General features: G+C 35.4%; 1 protein-coding gene across 1 annotated transcript in view; it reads right to left on the bottom strand.

Moving 5' to 3' along the window:
• Window positions 1-20809, bottom strand: part of Smp_141540 (putative thymidine kinase) — a gene marked incomplete at both ends in the record, with an annotated part of 52979 nt that overhangs the window by 20943 nt on the left and 11227 nt on the right. Inside the window, 5 exons of the mRNA XM_018798307.1 lie at window positions 1157-1319; window positions 3818-3935; window positions 7153-7236; window positions 14327-14409; window positions 16912-16992. Coding sequence (XP_018653262.1) covers window positions 1157-1319; window positions 3818-3935; window positions 7153-7236; window positions 14327-14409; window positions 16912-16992 — 529 coding nt within the window. The remainder of the gene's footprint in view (window positions 1-1156; window positions 1320-3817; window positions 3936-7152; window positions 7237-14326; window positions 14410-16911; window positions 16993-20809) is intronic.

The raw sequence follows: 20809 nt of genomic DNA, 5'->3' as shown, positions 1-20809 counted from the left end.
ATGTGAAGAAATTATATTTGAAATAGTTTCAGCGATTGAAATTTAAATAATTCCAACGTTTCGTCCAGCTAACTTGTCTGGACTTAACTGATATCACTTTATGATGTGAACTATTTCCAAACTCAATAAATCTCAAATAATATGCTTGGTCCCTAACATTTATATAAATCACACTAAACATCTGAACAAGATATTGTTCTCTTAGGTTAAAAATATCCTAATAGTGTAGCTTCCTCATACATTGTTAACCATGTGTAGATTAGCCTTCTTGAAATTCCTAGTCACAAAAACAACTATTATTGTCCAACCTGGTGAGACTATAATTTATGGACGAAATATTCAGGCTTAGAATAACAAGTCTTGGATTTTGGCGCAAAATTCATTCATCCATTTGGATAAATAACCTTCTGGCATTTTAACTGATATCAGTTCGTGATGAAAACCCTAAATGTAGTTCCTAACCCCAACCGTTAACTATAAATCATAATTCTAATTCTTCACACTACCTAATAACCCTCATTTAGTCTTATTTAGTCAGTGGATACTCTAAAGGTTACTTGAGCGTCACTCAAAGGTCGTCCATAAATTACAGTCCTACCTTCAACTTTGGTAAAAGTGACCAGTTGGATATATATTTGAGATTATTGTTTCAACGATCCTCATACACAAGAGATTATTTAATGTAACCAAATATGTTTAGATTGATAGTTGAAACTAAAATTAAACGGAACTAAATTTATAAATATCTCAATCAAGTTCTTTATAACATTTTATTTATGGTAAACAAAAGCATTACAAATATATAAGAACTTTCGTTTAAATTAGAGCGAACAGTTTCACAGTAATCGGGCGCCGAGTTGTTGTAAGACATTAAATAGGAAGAATATACATTTGTAAAATCTCAGCGAATGAATTTGAAGTAAATCCAACGTTTCGCCTGGCAATCTGGTTCAAGCATTTTCAAGGAAATATAATCAAACACCAAAATTATCGATTGATTATAATTCCTTGAAAAAGCTTGGACCAGATTGCTAGGCGAAACGTTGGATTTACTTCAAATTCATTCGCTGAGATCTTACAATTTGTAATAAGTATCAAACATGTGAATTATTGTTATAGTAAAATTTCATAATTAACATTCATTACAACAACTTACTACTAACGGAATTAGAAGAAACGTCTTCTTCACAGGCGAAATTCTGATTTAGTTCAGTTGACAATCTGGTACATGATGAAATTGATCTACTATGATGATTTCTTGGAAAATTATGATTGATAGCTTCATGAGTTATTAACTCTGTCCCGATTGGATGAACGTACTATGTATATAATGTATTACCGATAAGAAAAGTATAACCAGTGACTAACCAAAATAGTCTTTCAATAATTCACAACATTTAACGAACGAAATACAAAGGATCAATTATCATATAAAAAAAGATTAAATGGAAGCTTCTATAAGACTGATAACTTTTTTATTTCTGACAATCATTTCATCTCCTCTATGAAACAAAATAGGATATTTGTGAAGTGAGGTTTGTAAATGTTTGACATTTTTTTTTAGCATAATTGTATAGTGGCTTGAAGAAGAGTAAAAAGGATATGTGTTTAATCCTATTTGAGACTCATCAGCCAAACATATCTGAGTTCCAGTGTTGACGCATACATTGAAAACTGAACGCAGGATCTATAATGAGTTTTCCACTAAAGTTCAGATAGCCACTGACTTTTTCAACTGATAAGACGCTTAATTATAATGGTTTATGCTATACCATTGTAGATATTCAAACAATATGGAGGCATTACCTCAGAATTTGCATAAGCTAGTAAAAAACTGATCGTATTTCAGTCTCAAATATCAACAAATGAACACAACTTATAAGAATTAAGACTGTCAACAATATGGTGTCTTATCAGAGAGCCAACTATGCTTTATTTATGAGGATTCTGTAGATATAGACTTAGTTTGTCGATAGTATTTGTCAAGGACTAATCTGGTTTAGGATGCAATTGAAGATTAAGGAGGACTAGACAACTGATTTGTCCTAAAGTGTGACTCAGCAATGCACACCCACTACATAATCACCCACCAAACACAAGGTCTTCAGGGGTCTCATGACAGGGTGAGAAATTATCCTAAGACGAATACCTTTCAATATCAATAATGCATTATTCATTTAATTCAGCCTTAACATATTAACTTGACTATGCACTGAGTTAATAATATGCGAATAAAGCGTTGTTATCTATTGAAATACCAAATATCTCGTAAGCCTGCTACTGACTTGTGTCTGAAAATCAATAAAATATTGGTGTATTGAGTAGATGAGCAATATTTAACTCATCGAAAGACAATCGTACTGTACATAAACTACTGAACCTGCTCTAAGTGTGCAATAAATGTAACTTTGTCATGAATTGTATACGTATATATAGCGTACCTAGTAAATCGCCTGTTTCCATAGACTATACTCATCTCTTGCGTTATGACAGGTAAACTGGCTTGTAGAATAGTGAAATGATATGATTTTGCAATGAAATAATCAACTTCATAGAAACAGAAGCTTACTTATTAAATCAATTTGTTGGTTTAAAATACCTAAGTGCTCAGTTATGGGCAGATCTAAAAAACATGAGAGGTTTTACAAGCGAGACTTAGTATTTATAGTTGTTTTTAACAATCGTGCACACTACGATGAAATTAACTACCATGTGATACCCATATCCATTCGTAAACAACTACCACTGTACTGAAAACGAATTACTTGGTAAAAAAGAAGCAGCGGAATTCTTACGTCTGCTTTAACAATTCTGTGGATACTTAAATTATCCAAACTGAAAGTGTTTAACTTATTCGGTTACGTGATGTGATCAGTGACTTAGTGTACAAAATGACGTTAATTCCTTTGCAAATCTGGTGTATGAATTCTCTCACACTTATTTGAAATGCTTTTGCTACTAGTGTTTCAACATTCACATCTTCGCTAATTCTCTAATATCAGTACTGTTCATTCTTGAACTGTTTTACTGAAACTACACAACATACATGATCTATCAACAATTGAACAAATATAATTTATTTGACAACAAACACAGTATTATATACTCAGTTTTGAGCTACATGGTGAGACAATAATTTATGGACGACTTTTGAGCAACGCTAAAGTGACCTTGAGAGCATCCACTTACTAAACAGGATCAAATGAGGGTTATTAGGTAGTGTGAAGAATTAGAATTATAATTTATAGTTAATGGTTGGGGTTAGGAACTACATTTAGGGTTTTCATCACGAACTGATATCAGTTAAAATGCCAGAAGATTATTTATCCAAATGGATGAATGAATTTTGCGCCAAAATCCAAGACCTGTTATTCTAAGTCTGAATGGTTCGTCCATAAATTATAGTCTCGCCTCTTTATTGCTTCAATACCTATAAATTATCTATTCATCATACAATAATAGTTGAAAATCAAACTCGATTTGATTTAAAGCATATCAGAATATAAAACATCAATTTGACCAACAAATTTCAACAACCATGCACACCGTTTTAAAAGCTAGAAGACCGTGAAGTCACATGATTTTTGTGATAGTCAGGCGTTTTATCCAGTTAAATGGACCAAATATAACCGTACTAAGTGATTTGTGACAACATGATCAGAGAGATTTATGTAGCTTAATTCTCATACTATCCATCATTAAAACTTTGAATATGCATCATTAGATGATAGTTCTATAAAGGGTTGAATATGGTATTATGGGAGAAAAATGTACATAGTTAATTCATTTATCAATGCATAAATACATTTACACTAACATTTCTGTTAACGATACCATTATTAATATCTTGATTGGATTTGCAGGGTTTATTCTGAGACCATGATTGTATAAACATGGGAGACTTTATTCCGGATATGAAGGAATTAGCTTTCTCACTAGAAAAAAAACGAAAAATAAGCATCAAGATACATAAACTATTCTGAATTACTGGACTAATTAAAAAGAAACGGAACAGAAATATAAAATTTGCATCGAAGAAGTCTAATTAACTGCAGTGGATTTTAGAATTATTGAATTACTTTTCTCGAAGAAATATGTCTGGCACAGTAGAAGACCCAAAAACATTTTTTTATTATAGGCTAGCATTGACTGAAGAACCACTAGAAACTAGTCACAAGCAATGTAAGACCTAGTGTAAATCTGAATTGACCCAAGTTATCACACTATATCAGTATGGTGAGATAAAATAATAGGATAACAAACAAAACATGAGGATTAGTAGTGTCAGAGATCGAAGAAACGATTGAGAACACAGAATATACTTTAAGATGGAGGAATGAATTTATAGAGTAAAAATTATGGACTAATTAGGAAATTCAAAATCTATAAGTGAACAAAGAAGAGATGTATCTGATCATCAAGACCGAGTTCGAGCCAGGTTATCCGAAATCTCCAATTGTTAATCTAAAATATTGCCCAGATCCTAATTATTTAGTAGTATATACCTACCAACACAGAATAGAAAAACAGTGGAACTATTGAAAACAAAGCGGGAGAGCTAAAATGCTAATAATCAACGGCGTATTTTCGTATTAAGCAAAAGGTAAGAGTCGTCGACCACTTCACGACTTTTATTTCAATTCTTGATTAATTACTTCGCATAAGGAGTATATCTGTTCCACTAATGACAGCTAATCCAATTTGAGTTTGTTGATCCATTAGATCAAAAAATATGGGTTCATTCACTTAAGTAGTTGTAATATTTGCCGACCGATAACACAGTTAGCTGATATAAACTCAAACTCTGTCCTGGGAATCGAAGGATCTTCATTTAAAAGAACTATGTTACCTCATGGTGAAGGACGAGATTATTCGCGAGGTCGAGGTCGATACTCCTTATAACAACCAGAGAAAAAATTAATTTAGGCACATGGAATTATCGCTTGGAATCAAAGACAGACATCAAAAGAATGAGTAGCAATTCGAAACAACTAGAAAGGAAAGCCCAGGATGCAGTTAGTTGGAGAATCCTGATCGGCGGCCTATGCTCTCACGAGACGCAATACGCGTACCCAAGTAAGTTTATGATAGGATGAAGAGGAATCGCAAGCTGATGATATATATATATATATATATATATATATATATATATATATATTAGTATTATTGAACTTTAATTTACAAATACACTCATCCGTTTAGTAGCGTTTTTCCTGTGCAGTCTTATTATTAATCACTAATTTTAAATTTTAAACAATCTAATTAACTCATGAACCAGTGCATTTTTCACGTATTTCGCCTACATATAACCGACCATATGAAACTATGATAACTAGGTAATTGTTCGTTCCAACTAAATAAATCAGATTTCAAGTGCGCACCGAAATCAATAAGACTATTGCAGTTGAATAGCGCGACTTCTTAAATTGAATGCCATCGACTGATATATCGACAAAATCGATATAAAAAACAAATCATACGTGTCATTACTCATAACTGAAGTAGAAAAATGATGGCTACAGTCTGGATTCGATGGTCACTTTCATCAATATAGCCACTATAATTTCCGAAGCGACACTCAAGAACACTGGATAATACATAATGAAGAGAAATTTGACGTCATTACAAACAAGTATATGAAACCTAAACACAAAAGATCGACTAGAGAAATGGAAGATCAGAAGAAACGAGGATAATAATCGAGAAAATAATGTGGAAAACAATGTCGGACTCATCACACTGCACAAGAAAATAATATTTCCGGGGTAGGTTTAAGATGAGAAGAAACTGATTTGAGATACATATGAAATGTTTATTGAATAATTTTAACACTCTTAAAAACTACATCAATCTTTCATGAGAAGAGAGGAATAACAAACAGCCTTTTTTTAGACGTAATTATAAATAAGAGAGAAGATAGTTCAATCAAACGATCCATTCTTAGAAAGCCAAATTAGACAGTTCAGTATCTTGGATATCATAATTATTACTCAGATAAACGCAAAAGGGGCTTGATGAAGGGCCTATTTAGTAGGATTGATAGTATTTGTACAAATGATGATATTGATGACGAAATGAGGTTGTTGAACAAAACAACGAAGAACGGTTGTTCTTTAAAATTCATAAATCCATAAAAAGTTTATAGTAAAGTGAAACCTACTACACTTTTGGCAAATAAAGAGCATGTCTTCATCACCCTACCATTCAGAGGTTAGTCAAATGGCCTTGTGTTAAAACAAAGGCTCAAACCAGTTATTAGGAAAACGTGATGTGCAGCAAGGATCATTATTTTGGAAAAAAAGGCTCATGACTTACCGAAAACCTAAATGGTGTGTTAACAATTGCGTCACATCCCACTCTTATAAGCGATTTATATATGTGTGTGGTCAAACATACATAGGGACGAGTATTCGTGATTTGCATTTGAGGGTTTCTAAACATATACACACATGAATGCAAAAACCAGTAAAATCAAACGACCCAATAAAGGTAGATAAATATCCATCGTCTATGGCTAAACGCATGGTGGAACAGGTCACATGATTGATCTTAACCCAGTTTTAGTGGTGTTGCGCAAGTGTTCAAGGATGTATACTAAGGTTTATTGAAACTCCTTTTATGTATTTTTAAACAGTTTCTTCTCATGTTAAACCTATCCCGGAATTACTTTTTTATGCCGTGTAGTGAGTTTGACATTGTTTTTTACATTACTTTCTTGATTGTTATCTTTGTTTCCTCCTACCTTCCATTTGTCTAGATGACAACTTGTTTTCACCTAAAAATGTTCTTAACAAGTATATGTGATCAGACGTTTCAAAATGAATTGCGTTAATATGTCACATAGTTCTGATAATCTTCAACTTCTTAATACATTATCCATATTTATTGAAGGGGCTCACTGCTTTATACACAAAAGTCAGGTATCCATACGGCTTTTAGAGTCTAAGTCTTAAATAAAAAACGAACAGTGGGAACAAATGAGGCTGTTGCATTTCAGTCACTAGTTTCAGAAAGTAAATATTTTAGAATATCAGTACAATCATAATACGAGCTATAGTCATTTTCATGAACGGAAACCAACCAGAAAAACTCTGAAAATTTGGACTGTTTGCATTTAAAACATGAACAAAGTATACAAGAAAACCAACATACATGTCTTCTTTTGTTAAGCGAGTCCCATCGAGAATACGTAAATTTGGCAGCCAACCCAAGACAAACAATTTATAGTCGTTTGCACTAAAAAATTAGCGTTAAGGTAAAACTTTCAAACAAGTTAAAGTAAATCTCAATGAATAAAGTAGAAAGGATACAATGATTCGATACACGGATTATTTCCTAAAGAAAACTGAGTAAGCATGGGTAAGCAGGACAACTCTTGAACCTTCACATTTATGGTAAGAATATAGTCTTACTTCCAGAATGTTGGAGACCATATTACTGGCTAAAGACAGTATCTCAAGTGACTTCGGTAAATTTCTCGATCCATTATGTAGACTGCTAATGTGGTTGCAATGTAAAAGGAGGGTCTAGTAATATTAAATATTCCCCCGAAATATACCTTCAGTTTCGTCAAGTGGGATAAGTCCTGAAGTTCGTAAATATAATTGTCAGACAAATCCAGATGTTTTAAGTTTACATTAGTGTCCAGCTGTTCAATAACCTAAAATATTATCAACTGTCATATATTGGAATCACCTTAAGTTTGTTTCCTGATAGGTTAAGCCACCGCAAGTTGGTGAGCTTGACTAAACCTTGAAATAATTAAAATTCACAACAACAAAAGTTATCAAAATACCATCCATTGTAACGATACCGTTATTAGGTAAATTTAGGATCGTCAGGTTTATTAGCCCCGCTACCCCGTGCATCTGAAGTAACTTGTTGTCTGCCACTGAGAGCTAAAACAGTTCAAACCTAAGATAACTCATACTTGTTGCAAATTACACAAAGTTGATAAGTTCTCCAAGCGACGAATGTAGTTATGATCCAGGATTAAAACATTGATATTAACTGGCAACGTTTCAATGCTTTCTATACCAGATCTAGCGATATTTAATGTTATTTCCCCATTTGGTCCTATAAATGTTGGGAGATCTTGAAACCCTTGACCAAGCAACTTGCGCATTTGTTGACAGATTTCGAAAAGTTCACAGCCTCAAGGACAAACAAGTAATAGCTGTAAATGAGTCATAAAACTAACAACATCCAATATCCAACATTTTTGTGTAAGTTTGCATGAAACGATTGATTTCTTTTCATTCCCTTAGTTACTTGTGAGCTTGCATATTTCGTAATCTGAGTGAATGTGTTTGTCTCAGGTCAGTAGCGATTATGGGTGTAAGCAGCTGTCACATTACCAGATAGAGGGTCGGTTGATTGCAATATAATATATAGTAAATTATGCATTTGTCGAGACTCTTATTTTGCTTCCCGTTGATATGACTCTAACTTCTATTAAGATAATCGGTCTTCCTATAACAGAAATCATCCATTTTATTCCGTCTACTACCTGGGCTAACACCATTTGTCTGTTAGCGGCAATAAGAAGCCAAATAGAGGTTGCGTTAGATGAATATATTCCAAGTACTCGTTTACCCATATAGATAATCAGGATGAAAAGCGGGCAAGCAAAACAAAGAGGAAAAAGCAAACATGCAAGCCCAATTTCATAAAGTGGTGTGGATTTTCTATAACCAGAAAAGTGCATGTTACAGATATGTGATGTATAGGGTAAGCAATAAACACACATACGTTCATGTAAAACAGTCGAGCCCAATAACAATGCATGAACTGATCTGTTCGGAAGCTAGAATAACCCATGGGGGAATGACACTATATTATGGACTTCAATGTGAAGTTGTGAGCACGTTTTTAACAGTGTTAGAAACAACTCTGTGGTGATTGCGTCGAGTTATATACGCATAAAATAAAACGTTGCGTGTGCTTCGCCTTCATCACTTGTGTTGTTTGAAATGGCGTCTAAGCCATCTGAACTAACTAGACTGAGATCACGCTCTGAGGTAACGTTCTGGAGTAGATTACCTTGGAGGACGCGAGTGCTTTGTATCAAATGAGTCAGTGTTTACACCAAGACATTTCGTCAAGTTAGGTTCTAACCCGTTCTCTACCTACCATTCTTCTATTATTTTTACGTTCTCTAGAAGCTCAAGTGAATCCATAACGCTTTATGTGATCTTTCAGGTCTTTTATCATTATCCATAGGTCAGTTCAGAGGCGATAACTTTATGCGACGGTTCATTGATAAAAATCAGGAACAGGAGGGGACCTAAGATTGCTCCTTGTGAAACTCCTGACTCTGAAAACCTGGGGATCCGGAGTACTCTATCTATATTGGTATATACAATCCTGTTCCTCAGGTACTTTGGAATCGAGACGAAAATGGGCCAGAATAACCTATATTCAAGTTACAAAATTATGGTTTGCTTCGTTACTAGTACTGCTCTAATAATAAACCTGGTCCTAAAATTGTAGATTTGTTATGATGTGACTACCTCATTCATAAGATTTTACGTGAAAGTCACATCATTATCTACACTAACTCGTTTTATCTCAGTAATTACCAATATATGATCGAGAAAACATTTAGTCTGGAGATAGAACAATATATTTATTATGAATAAAATAATATTGCAAAAGAGTGATCAGGCCGGCAAGACAAAGTCATTCCATCCGACGAAATAAATTCCGAATGAATTAAATCTATTGAACAAATTCTTCCCGCCTTCTCTATTGTTGGGTTTTTCGCTGTGTTAAACATTGAATATCTATTTTCACAGTTATTTCGTGTTCAGCCTTGAGGATTGTGTGGTTAGGGCTCACTGCCACTGCAAATTCTCTTAACTCATAACTTTGTGAAGACCTAGACCTTCTTAATTATTCGAAGTAGAGGTCTCGATTCAGCGCCCTTATAAGAAGTCCTGTATTTCATGAATTGAAGCGGGGAGTGAGACACCGGATGCGAACATTTTTTCACGTTGTCGAAAGTTTTGAGAATGTCCTATCACACAATCATATTTAGGTATGAGAGCGACAAAATGCAGTATACAGTCAGCCTTTATCGGACTACGTTACTAAATGAGCAAAACCTCCTTTGTCACTCGTTAGGCATTCTGATTCGGCAGAACTTGGGTTCCAACCAGTTTACAATGAAGCATAACATATTAATCTTCTCCAAATTTATAAAAGGGAGAAACGAACGAGGTTTAGCTGGTAAAAGGTTATGAAACACCTTCTAATATTGTTCGGAATATTAGAAACCCAGGATGAGGACTAGAATAGGGAGTTCATAAAAAATAACTTTCTCCATGGAACGCAGCTAAGCTTCAAGAAAGATAAACATCATGTTCATGAACGGGCTCCTGGGATCAGATTACATATATTTTTCATATACTGATTCAACAAACATTCAAGTTTGAGTTCTGTTGAAGTTGCGGATGCAAAACAACCAATATACAATCAGATTCCAAACTTTTTAATGACGACATCTCAGTACACAGAATAATATATGAGCGCCTACTTTCTCAATGGTTGGTGTCTTTATGGGACGACGACAAATCGTTGCATAGGTCTGTTGTTAACAGATCGTTATATATCATAAACTCATTCCTGTATCGCCTGTATCACCTTTCATTCGCACACTCCAGTCTCCTCACATCGCCATCATTACTGAGTCAATAGCTTGTCTGTTTCTTGAAACATTCATCACTCAGCATTCGAATGTTTTCTTTATGGTTTTATTCATTGTAATCAACTGTCTTCATACCTATGAATGTGATAGCCGCTCATATTCAAAATCGCTACTGATCTGAGACGAACTCAGTCGCTCAAATTACAAGCCTACAATTAACTAACAAACTGACTAGAATTGTGTCAATTGAATGGATGAACCACTACTTATTGGACATTATCGGGGGCTTGCAATTTAAAGAAACAAGGAGAAGCAAATTCAAAGAAATCTCCCGTCTTATGTAAAGGCATCAGACAGTAAGCACGGAAGTGTATATGGTTTTCTGTATTTAATTGCTGTGCTCGAAGAATAGCTCGATACATTTCGCAGTTCTTGTTCTTCCTTTATGTCACAAAAAGGGCGATCAACGAGAAAATCTTATAAGTGGAACTCCACTCTTCAAATATTTCAATAAAAATGGGTACCTAATAACTTCATACACTATTTCCCAACAATGAAAAAGGTATCTTACTCGATCCGAAACCTCACAACCACCTCCGTAAGTTTTTATTTTTAGTACAAACTTAGGTGAGATTCATTAGAAAGGGCCTCATCAGAGTGTATGTGTAAGACAATTATTTGAATATCAACCACTGTAGTCCTACTTTTTCCTACAGTGAGTACAGAAACCACAAATTCGTGATCTGCTCGATGAATAGGTTGTTTCTTAAATAAGTCATAGGATAATATGATTAATTAGCTTTCACATAAATGTACTAATCCTTAATAAGGCTATCAGGCTGATAACTACCAGATGTTTAAGCTTAGCTTCATAATCAGGAATAACAATGTCACCCCTTCGATTTTACGGTATTTTCACCGCTCAAGTCATTTGTTATACTAGTGGTTTGACGATTAAATCAACCAAGAACTTCATAGTTGTGATAAAATGGATTTCATCCGGAATTGTAAGATTAAGATGTTAGAGTAGTCGGAAAAATTTATTTTCATAGTAAAGGCTATATCTGTCAGCAATTACCCTTCCTTAAGACAGATAGCTGGTCCCCACTATGAGCATTAGAAAACAAACGTCCTTTGGAACGATCTTATTCTTGTCATAATCATGAGCTGCTCGCTCCAGTAGGTCCTCATGAGATACATGCTACGGGTTTCGTCACTTCTCTTTTTTAAACAGAGAACACTAATCGTTTACCTCTGCCTTGATGATCATGTACCAGTTGATTTTAAAATTATAAGATGGATTCAGATACCGAAAGTCTGCACTCATGTCTGATATGGATATGCACTATTCGGATCCCATAAAAATGAACAGGTCCAAAAACCTTCTCCTTGTTGGTTATTTTCTGTGCTTCAGTAAATGTACTTCCGGTTTCCAGAAAAAAGATCCGAATAATCTGTATTCTCCTGTCAGCAGGATACAGACTATATCAAAACACGTTTCATGCAAGAGTTAAAAAACACTGTGTAAGATCCAAACTAAGTTTGGCTGAAGAATAACTGTCTATTTACGTAGAGACGCGTGGATCCCAATACAAGTCAGAATAAGGTAATCTGGGAAACAACGGTTCTAAATTTCATCATAAATACAAATGTACAATTTTACCCAAACAAATATTGCGATTAAGTTATTCAACCAATAATTGTTCCCACAATAATCGATCTAAATTACAGTAAATAGACAAATTGATAAGAAATATAAGAAGATTACCGAACGCATCGAAAAATAAGTGTTATTCTATCCTTTCTGAATAGATCAGGTAGAAATCCGTTCAAAAGATAATAGTTTGTTGCTTTATAACACAAAGTGTTTCCATTTCCGGGAAAGTGCTTCAATTCACAACCAAAATGCACGAACCCAGTCAACTCAATCAACACAACCAAAGAGGGATCAATATGGCTGCCGCCAAGAATAAATATCAACTAAAACAACATAGACACAATCCAGAAAGAAACATAGAAACTCAGTGAAAGCGAAAATGAGAAAACTATTATTAGATGTAACAGTACGATCTCAAATGGCATCAAAAAGATTAACAATAATGTACAACTAAAGAAACCATTAAGAGCAAGTTGCAAATGTATGAACGGAGGTATTTTCACGCACGAAACCTTCAAAATTGATCTTACACACTGGTTGACCTATTTTTGGCCAATCCAAAGCAAACTAACCAATAAAAGTGACGGGGCCGGACAAATGAGTCAAGCCTCCTTTTGTTTCATGATGTATTAATTCACTGTGTAGCGGTGTGACAAAACAAGACAGAACCTTTTCCCTCTCTCTCTTAAACCTAAGACCCCTACAGCTCCTCAAACAAGATACTTTCTACCCTCGTCTTTTCGCTTTTGTCAAGCCATTCGAAACATTAATCCAGTTCTCTGCTATAGTGGTGATAAATGTACAAAAGTTTCTAACTTTTGCCTAAAGCAGCTAGTCTATGTCTACCTGAGATGGGATGAAGGCAAATAACCGAAGGTATGACAATAAAACCTAATCTATCTCGCACGGATATTTCGTTTGGTTTCCTTAACGTCACTACGAATTATGGGACCGTAAACTAGGTCCGACAGTTTCATATCTGAATAGCTGCTCGTACTTAGATTTATTAGCCTGACACTTCGACTAACGCCGTCCCATCTGGAAACCAATCAAACCAATCTCACCAACTAATTGTCAGGACATGTCCTGCCTTACCATATAAGTCACCTTTTTAATGCAATCTACAGGGAAGCCAGGCAGAGCACAATTGTGATGACAATGTCGTCTATGCTACTTGAGTCGACAGACATAAGTAGTATGTAATACCAACCAGAAGTTGAGTGCCTGTCAAAATAAAGGTTGGGAAGATTCTACTGGAGAAAACAGAAACGGATTGCCAATTGGAAGACTCATGGAGGATGTAAAGGGCAGTTGGTGAAAGATATGCAAATGAGGTATTCTGTGTATGGTTTCCACAATTTACACATTTTACATTAAATAATAGATTAATTATCCCCACCAAGTCTTCGTTCATTATAGTAGTTACTTGTATTTCCTATGCCTTTGTAAAACTGTCCACTATTGCCAACAAGACACTAGCCTGGCATTTATTATGTTATGGTGAAAACAGAACTAGAAATATTATGAGCTGAACAAACCCCTATTATATAACAACATGTGTGGTAACGCAATAGTAAGTTTATCGACCTCAGTTATCATACGGACAATGACTATACGACTACTTCACTAAATTACTCTGTAGAAACTCTCCAGATTAGGTGTAATGACCGTATTCCCTAACTAAACACCAGTCCTTCGATAAAACTATAATTACATTACGCAACACAAATCGCATATAACATAAAATAAGACAAACTGCTTGATGTTCAGTGTAAAATAACACAAAAGGACATTTACCGAAAAATTGCATAGCGAAAAAATATATTACAAATATTTTGAGATAGAACATACTATGATACATAGCATATTTTGTTAAAACTTGGAAACACATAAACATGTACAAATGAAATGTAACACTTGGGATTTTTGTACACAGTTCAGAACCTAGAATAAAAGAGCGAAATACAAATAACAGACATCTAATCGTTCGTCTTTAACAGCAAGAAGACTCTAATAATCACGCCTCAACGCCGCACATAACTTGTTCTTTATGTGATCGATAGAGTGATAGAAGTTCAGGCAATGGTGCATTGCAATCGAATACCTATATGAAAATGCAGAAATCACATTTTATCGTGGCAATTATGTACTTAAAATAGATAGTGAGAATAAACTGATCAAAATGAAACAACGGAATGATGTATAGTTTATTGGTAGCATGAAGCACTACTTCTGAAATTACAATAAAGTAATAAGCATTTAGTTTAAAGTGTTCTCGAAAGGTAACTGAGTAAGAATTATTTAGGTTATGCGAAAGTAATATGATGTAAAACATAAATCAACTGAATACAAACGACCAAATATCAAGTAGGTTACTTGGTCACCAACAAGAAAATATCACGAGTTAAACAGTTTAATAATCAAACCAATAGGAGATACAGCCAAAACAAAGAAATAAACAATGACAGATTTAAGGTCAATAAGAACCAATCAACATCGAGGTGCAGAGGACAAGCTGTGAATCACATGTGGAGAAATTTAAACACTTCACTTCTACCCGAAGTTTGTGCTGATGATGTCGTCCAGAAGGACGATGAAAGCTCCACGACCAAACCATCCAGCTCAGAGAACAAACCAACATCAAAATCACCCACTTGAGCTACAAATCTCCACCATCTCAGTTTAATAATCAGTTAGTTCAAAATGTGATTTATGAGAAGAAAGACTGAAAGAATGTTAAATCCAAAATCTAATTTAAGGATTATTAATATGATAAATATTCTTATTGTTTAATTACATAGCAGATTGATTATATATACATGTATATACATTTCATTTATCACAGGCTTTCGGTTAAACTATTAACTATTTTTATACGACTTAATATCCCTGAATTGTCAGTCTGTCTGACTATAGTTTGCCCCAGTTGCAACCACTATTGGTTCGTTTATGTATAGTTCTTATGTTCCATTTCATAGTATGATGCAGTTCAGTATATTTTCATATAAACCCACGTATGTTTGAAAGATAATAGTTGAAGTTGTATGCTGACGTCTTAGACTCAAGGTAGAAAAAAGCAAGAGGATCGAGTGTAATGAACAATAACACGAGTGGGGACAATTGGATGTATTTGACACGAAAATTAAAGACTATCTCACTAAAATCTGACAACCATACAGTAAACAATCTCAATCTTGACCATTTATTTATTTATTTAAACACATAAATATTGGTACAAAAGGGCACCAGATATATATGCGCTAAACAAATCTTATTTGATTTGTGTGAGGGCTGTGATACTGCCCAGGTGCCCAGACTGAAGCAGGTGGTTTTCTTAGGGGGCCACATCCAGAGCCTTTGACCTAAAGGTCTAGTCCACAAGGCAGTGGAGCATCGTGAGGAGATGCAGTCTCATGGTAGCCGGTGACCAACAGTTGGTTCATACGCCATTCGTTCCTTCAGGATGCTGGAGCCCATGTGCACCATTGGTTTGGAATCAGGGTCTTCCAACTCCCCTAGGTGGATCCTCCACATCCACCAACCCGGTTAAAGCACCGGAAATTCGCTTTTCGTCCTCTCACTTTTGTGAAGAACACCCCCGCCACGAGAAGGCAGTGAGTAGGACTTCCCTGTCAGAGGCTATATATTCGCGTGGCCATATGAGAGCATTTCGAGAGGGAGAGCAGACTCTCCCCACTCTCGGCCGTACCAGGGCATTTGGGGGCAATCTTGACCATTCCTTCTACAAATATCAGTCCAGAGTCTCCGATTATTATTGTTCATCCATTTTCATGCCAATTGCGTTTCCTTTTTGTTCTTTTCTTATCGATCTTCTAGTGAAATACACTCTCTGTCTAGCCATCGTCATATACTACTTATGTGGATGCAAGCAACCCACACCACAAGAGGACCAATAAGAACTTAGGTACATCGACTCAAAGTCAACGGTGTTGGTGACGCGTGTAATTAGTCAGTACAAGGACACTAGGTTACAGAGGAAATAACAGACAAGATATGCACGAAAAATATAATTAAGATCCAGATTGGTGACTTGGTACGCAATACTAGTCAGTGGTCCTCAAAGTCAACAGAACATGACGCAAAAAACGTTGTTTAGAAGTACGTGCATGTAATATTGTTGGAAGAGGAATCACATACTGCCTCAGAGATCTAAATGTTACACGTTCATTGTGAGACTTGAAGGTCATGGGTTTGATCTCCGGTGAAGGTCGTGGATGCACTCTGTTGTGCTTCGCACTAGGACAAAACAGCTACCTAATTTATGTCGGTTTGTGACATGAATTAATACATATTAACTTGATCAGTTCGACTGTAGCAAACTAGTCCCTGGCAAGAATCATTTCGAGATAAAGTTCGAATATTTATGATATTACTGACAAAACTAATAGGAATTATGACTAGATTTTCATAATATTAAGGAGAAGAAGCAATATATCACAAGAAAGAAGGTATGTAGTCAGATGGATCAGTTTTTATATCCAAATCAACCCTGTATCTTAATGTGTTTGATAACTAAATACCAGTAATTGATATCAGATGTAAATGTAAGCTAGAACACAATAATACCACTGATTTAAAGACTTACTAATATAGGAGCAGGTAACTGACCGAAACGACGTTCAATTAGCCATGCTTCATGTAATTCATGCAAATCTTCAAGGTATTTCTGTATAAAAAATGGAAATGGTTAGTGATTTATTTTTTCGAGTGGGTAAACGTACAAATTGTATATCATAAACCTAAAGAGTGTGAGTAAAATGTGTATTAAATAATCACTTAAAAACTGAAAACGTAATCTCATCAATCTATAAGCTTTAACGCCATGATGTATTACATTAGGAACAATAACGGAGCAAAGCATATGTACATAACGTACAACTCGCTTTGCACCTAACAGGCAACAAATAGCGTCATGCAATATTCCATTGCCCTTAGCAACTCGAACGTCACAAGAACACCATTAACGCCTAAACAGGCCAGGTACCCCAATGGTAGAGGGAAAAGCTGCCAGAGAAAGAAATAGGACACAACTATGTGATATGATGAAAAAACTGACAAGGAAATATAGTAAACTAGAGCGACCAGTCAAGAACAAACCAATCACTAAGACTCAAGAACACAGTACCTAGTAGGCCGAACATTTCATAAGACTTTTGAAAGCACTAGTCCCCCTAAACCCACAGAACATCAAAGTAGCATCTAAAGACCTTCCCATAGCTGTTAACCCACCAACAATTAAAGGGGTCAGCATGATCATCAAAAAATGGGGAAGCAGCAGGATCAGACAACTAATTAGCGACTAGTCATGAACAAACAAGGCAAACCAACATCAAAGGGCATTTATAAGATGGACTAAATTGCAAAGTCGTGTAAGAAGGATAGCTCCCAGATGAGCTGCAAGTGATCACCGGTGTCAGGTAAGGCTGTCTACTCTCGCCTCTCCAATCTCTTCTGGTGGTCGACTGGGTGTATCATGAAGACCCTACATCTTGGGAAAAGCAAGTAATACAATGGACAGCTTGGATGTAGCTAGATGATTTGCACTTCACATACTACTTAGCTTTCCTATCCCATACAGAGCAACAAATTCAGGTGAAGAAAGCCCGTGTAGCATTAGCCTCTGTAACAGTATACTTCAACATACACAAGAGAAAAAGCAAGAACCTTAAATACAACACAGCTAGCACCAACCCAAAAACACTTGATGGAAAAACTCTGGAAGAGGTGGACACTTCCATGTACCTGGACAGTATCACTGATAAACAAAGATGATTTGATGCAGACGTAAAGACAAGGATTGGCAAAGTAAGGAGAGCATTCCTACAGTCGGAAAACACATGCAACTCAAAACAACTGTCTAATTCAGAATCTTCAATACGAACGTCAAGACAGTTCTACTGTACGAAGCTGAAACTTCGAGAACTACTACAACTATTATAAAAAATGTAAAAGTATATATAAACAATTATCTACGCATGATAAACAGTATCCGTTGACTGGATACCATCAGAAACAACCTACTGTGGTAGAGAATAAACTAACTTTAAGCTGAAGGGGAAATTAAGAAAAGATTCTGGAGGTGGATAGGGCATACTGTGAGATCATCAAACTGTATCACGAGGCAATCCCTAACCTAGAATCATGAAGGAAATAAGAAAAAGAAATACCAAGGAGCACATTGCACCGGGAATTGGAGGCAGACACCAAGAGAATGAGTAGCGATTGGAAACAATTGGTAAGGAAAGCCCAGGACGCAGTTGATTGGAGAATACTGGTCAGCGACCTATTCCCTACGAGTAACAGATGTTAGGACGTATATTACAGAAAAAAGAAAATGAAAATCACAGTTGCTTAATAATGATTTTCAGTGGCTGGAAATTCTTGGAAGGAAACCTTTGTACATACGTTTCCTGTTGTTTGGTAGTCACGAGTAACAGTAATTTTCAAAAAACTGATACTCCTAGTGAGGTACAAATACTCATCATCTGTTATCACAGGGTGTTGGGAACGCTATTTCCGCAAACATAATGTATAAGAAAAAGGAGCAGGTTGGAAGAAAGCTAGGGGCGGCCAGACCAAAACATGGCATAAATCCATGAAGTCGCTGACAAGTGGACTGGGCCATGTTGGTAGGTGTAGACTACCTGGTTGGGATTCGCGAGATGATAGCAACCGATGGTTAGAGACCTTGAATGACATGGCTCAAAATCGTTTGCAATGGCGAAGGTGCATCTACTCTTTGTGTTCTACCAAATTTTAATCTTCTGAATTCTTCATGTCCGTATCTTTTTTCTCTTTTCAAATTTATTTCACCGTATTATACTCCTCCAATAACATCTTCAAACCCTTATCTTTCACATAATACTTATACTCTTACTACTTCTACCAATATGGGATTTGAATCGACAACTTTATCTCTGTGCTAATGTGGTATGGCAACTCGAACTGATTTACGTACGTACGAAGTTCTACGTTGTAACTGACTGACTGACTGATAAGAAAAAGGATCTAACTGGATTTCAGAAATCGATTTAAGTTTACTTATGTTCATTCAAGTTAAAGCATTTTATTGTATTGAATTATTTAAAAAGAATTCCATTCATTAACTTCCAGTGTAATTCGGCTATAATTAGTTATATGATTCTTAATGCATTTCCCTTTTACTAATTATTTCATTATGATTTTATGTTTAGTGAGAATTATTCAGTTGATCAGACTTTAATTAATAATCACTGAATTGGTATCTAACTAAAATAACTCGGAAGTAAATCTTAATCTATTTTGATCTCTTCCGATAAGTATTTTTAACAAGATACGTCTTTTGGAGTAGCTGGGGCTACAAGAAAACAAAGCTAATGTAACAGATATTGAAGTTGTTATTAGAGTTATCATTGTTATCCTCATATTTAGTAGATCTAGAGATAAGTTACTAACAAGCTACTTTTTCGGGTGATTGGCCTATTGAAGGAGTAAGTTATTCACGCTATTTGACTAACTGAGTATATATATATATATATATATATATATATATATATATAAGTGCTTAATCTGATAAACTTCCTCCTTCACTATTAGTTTCCTCGCTCGGTGGCAGGTTGGGGGCTTGCGTTTAAGTTTGTGTATGTATATCAGTCTTAGACACTGCACATAATGACAACTACAACGAAAGCTTAGTAATTTGACCACAATCCTCGAGAACAAAGCAGCCAAAACCACACACTTGAGTAACTAATCTTCACTAAATGAAACTATAAACGTTTGTGTACTTGCATTGAGAAGTTTTGAACGTACACTTTGAGAGAGGTTAGACGATCATAATATAGGACAGTAATTTCTGTCTTGATTTAAAGCTGTAGGATAACTAATCCAAAAGATAACAAACTGTTAGTAACTTTGGGTTAAAGATTAGAAGAAAATTAGTGAATAATCTATTCACCAGTCACTTCCGTGAATTTCAAGAATGATAGAGAAAGGAATTTCACAAAATATTGTGATCACTGGAGAACAGTGAATTTAAAATAAAGAGATAAAAAAATCAGTCGCCTTAAAGTACAAGAGTGATTGATCTGGAAAATTTAATGGAATGTGTATAGTCCAGAAAACTGAATGATCTAACTATCATTTCAGTTAGTTTACAGAAACTGTCAAAACGCTTTATTTTAAACTGCTACGTCCTCTACTTGATCACGGCAGAACCCCACAGATGGTAGAAGCAGGGGAAGTGGTTATTGGGTAAAAATCAAAAATGTACAGAAAAACACAGGCATTTATAGTTATTGGAGTTGGCTATATCATTGTAATTGAGCCAATCCACAAGGAGGTGAGTTATGCTATCGTCCAATCCTAGCATGTCACGTTGATATTCCAGAAGGTTATATCAGGTTCTGATTAGATAGCTCCTTCATAACCTCTGGAGGCTTCGTCGCGCTTTTCGAAGCCAACCCAACACCTCAGGATAGGGTTTACTGTTGCGGTCCACTTGC

This window comes from Schistosoma mansoni, chromosome 6 (genome assembly GCF_000237925.1).
Source record: "Schistosoma mansoni strain Puerto Rico chromosome 6, complete genome".
In the NCBI taxonomy this organism is placed as follows: domain Eukaryota; kingdom Metazoa; phylum Platyhelminthes; class Trematoda; order Strigeidida; family Schistosomatidae; genus Schistosoma; species Schistosoma mansoni.
Note: the sequence above shows the minus strand (reverse complement) of the source record. Positions and strands in the feature narration are given on the sequence as shown.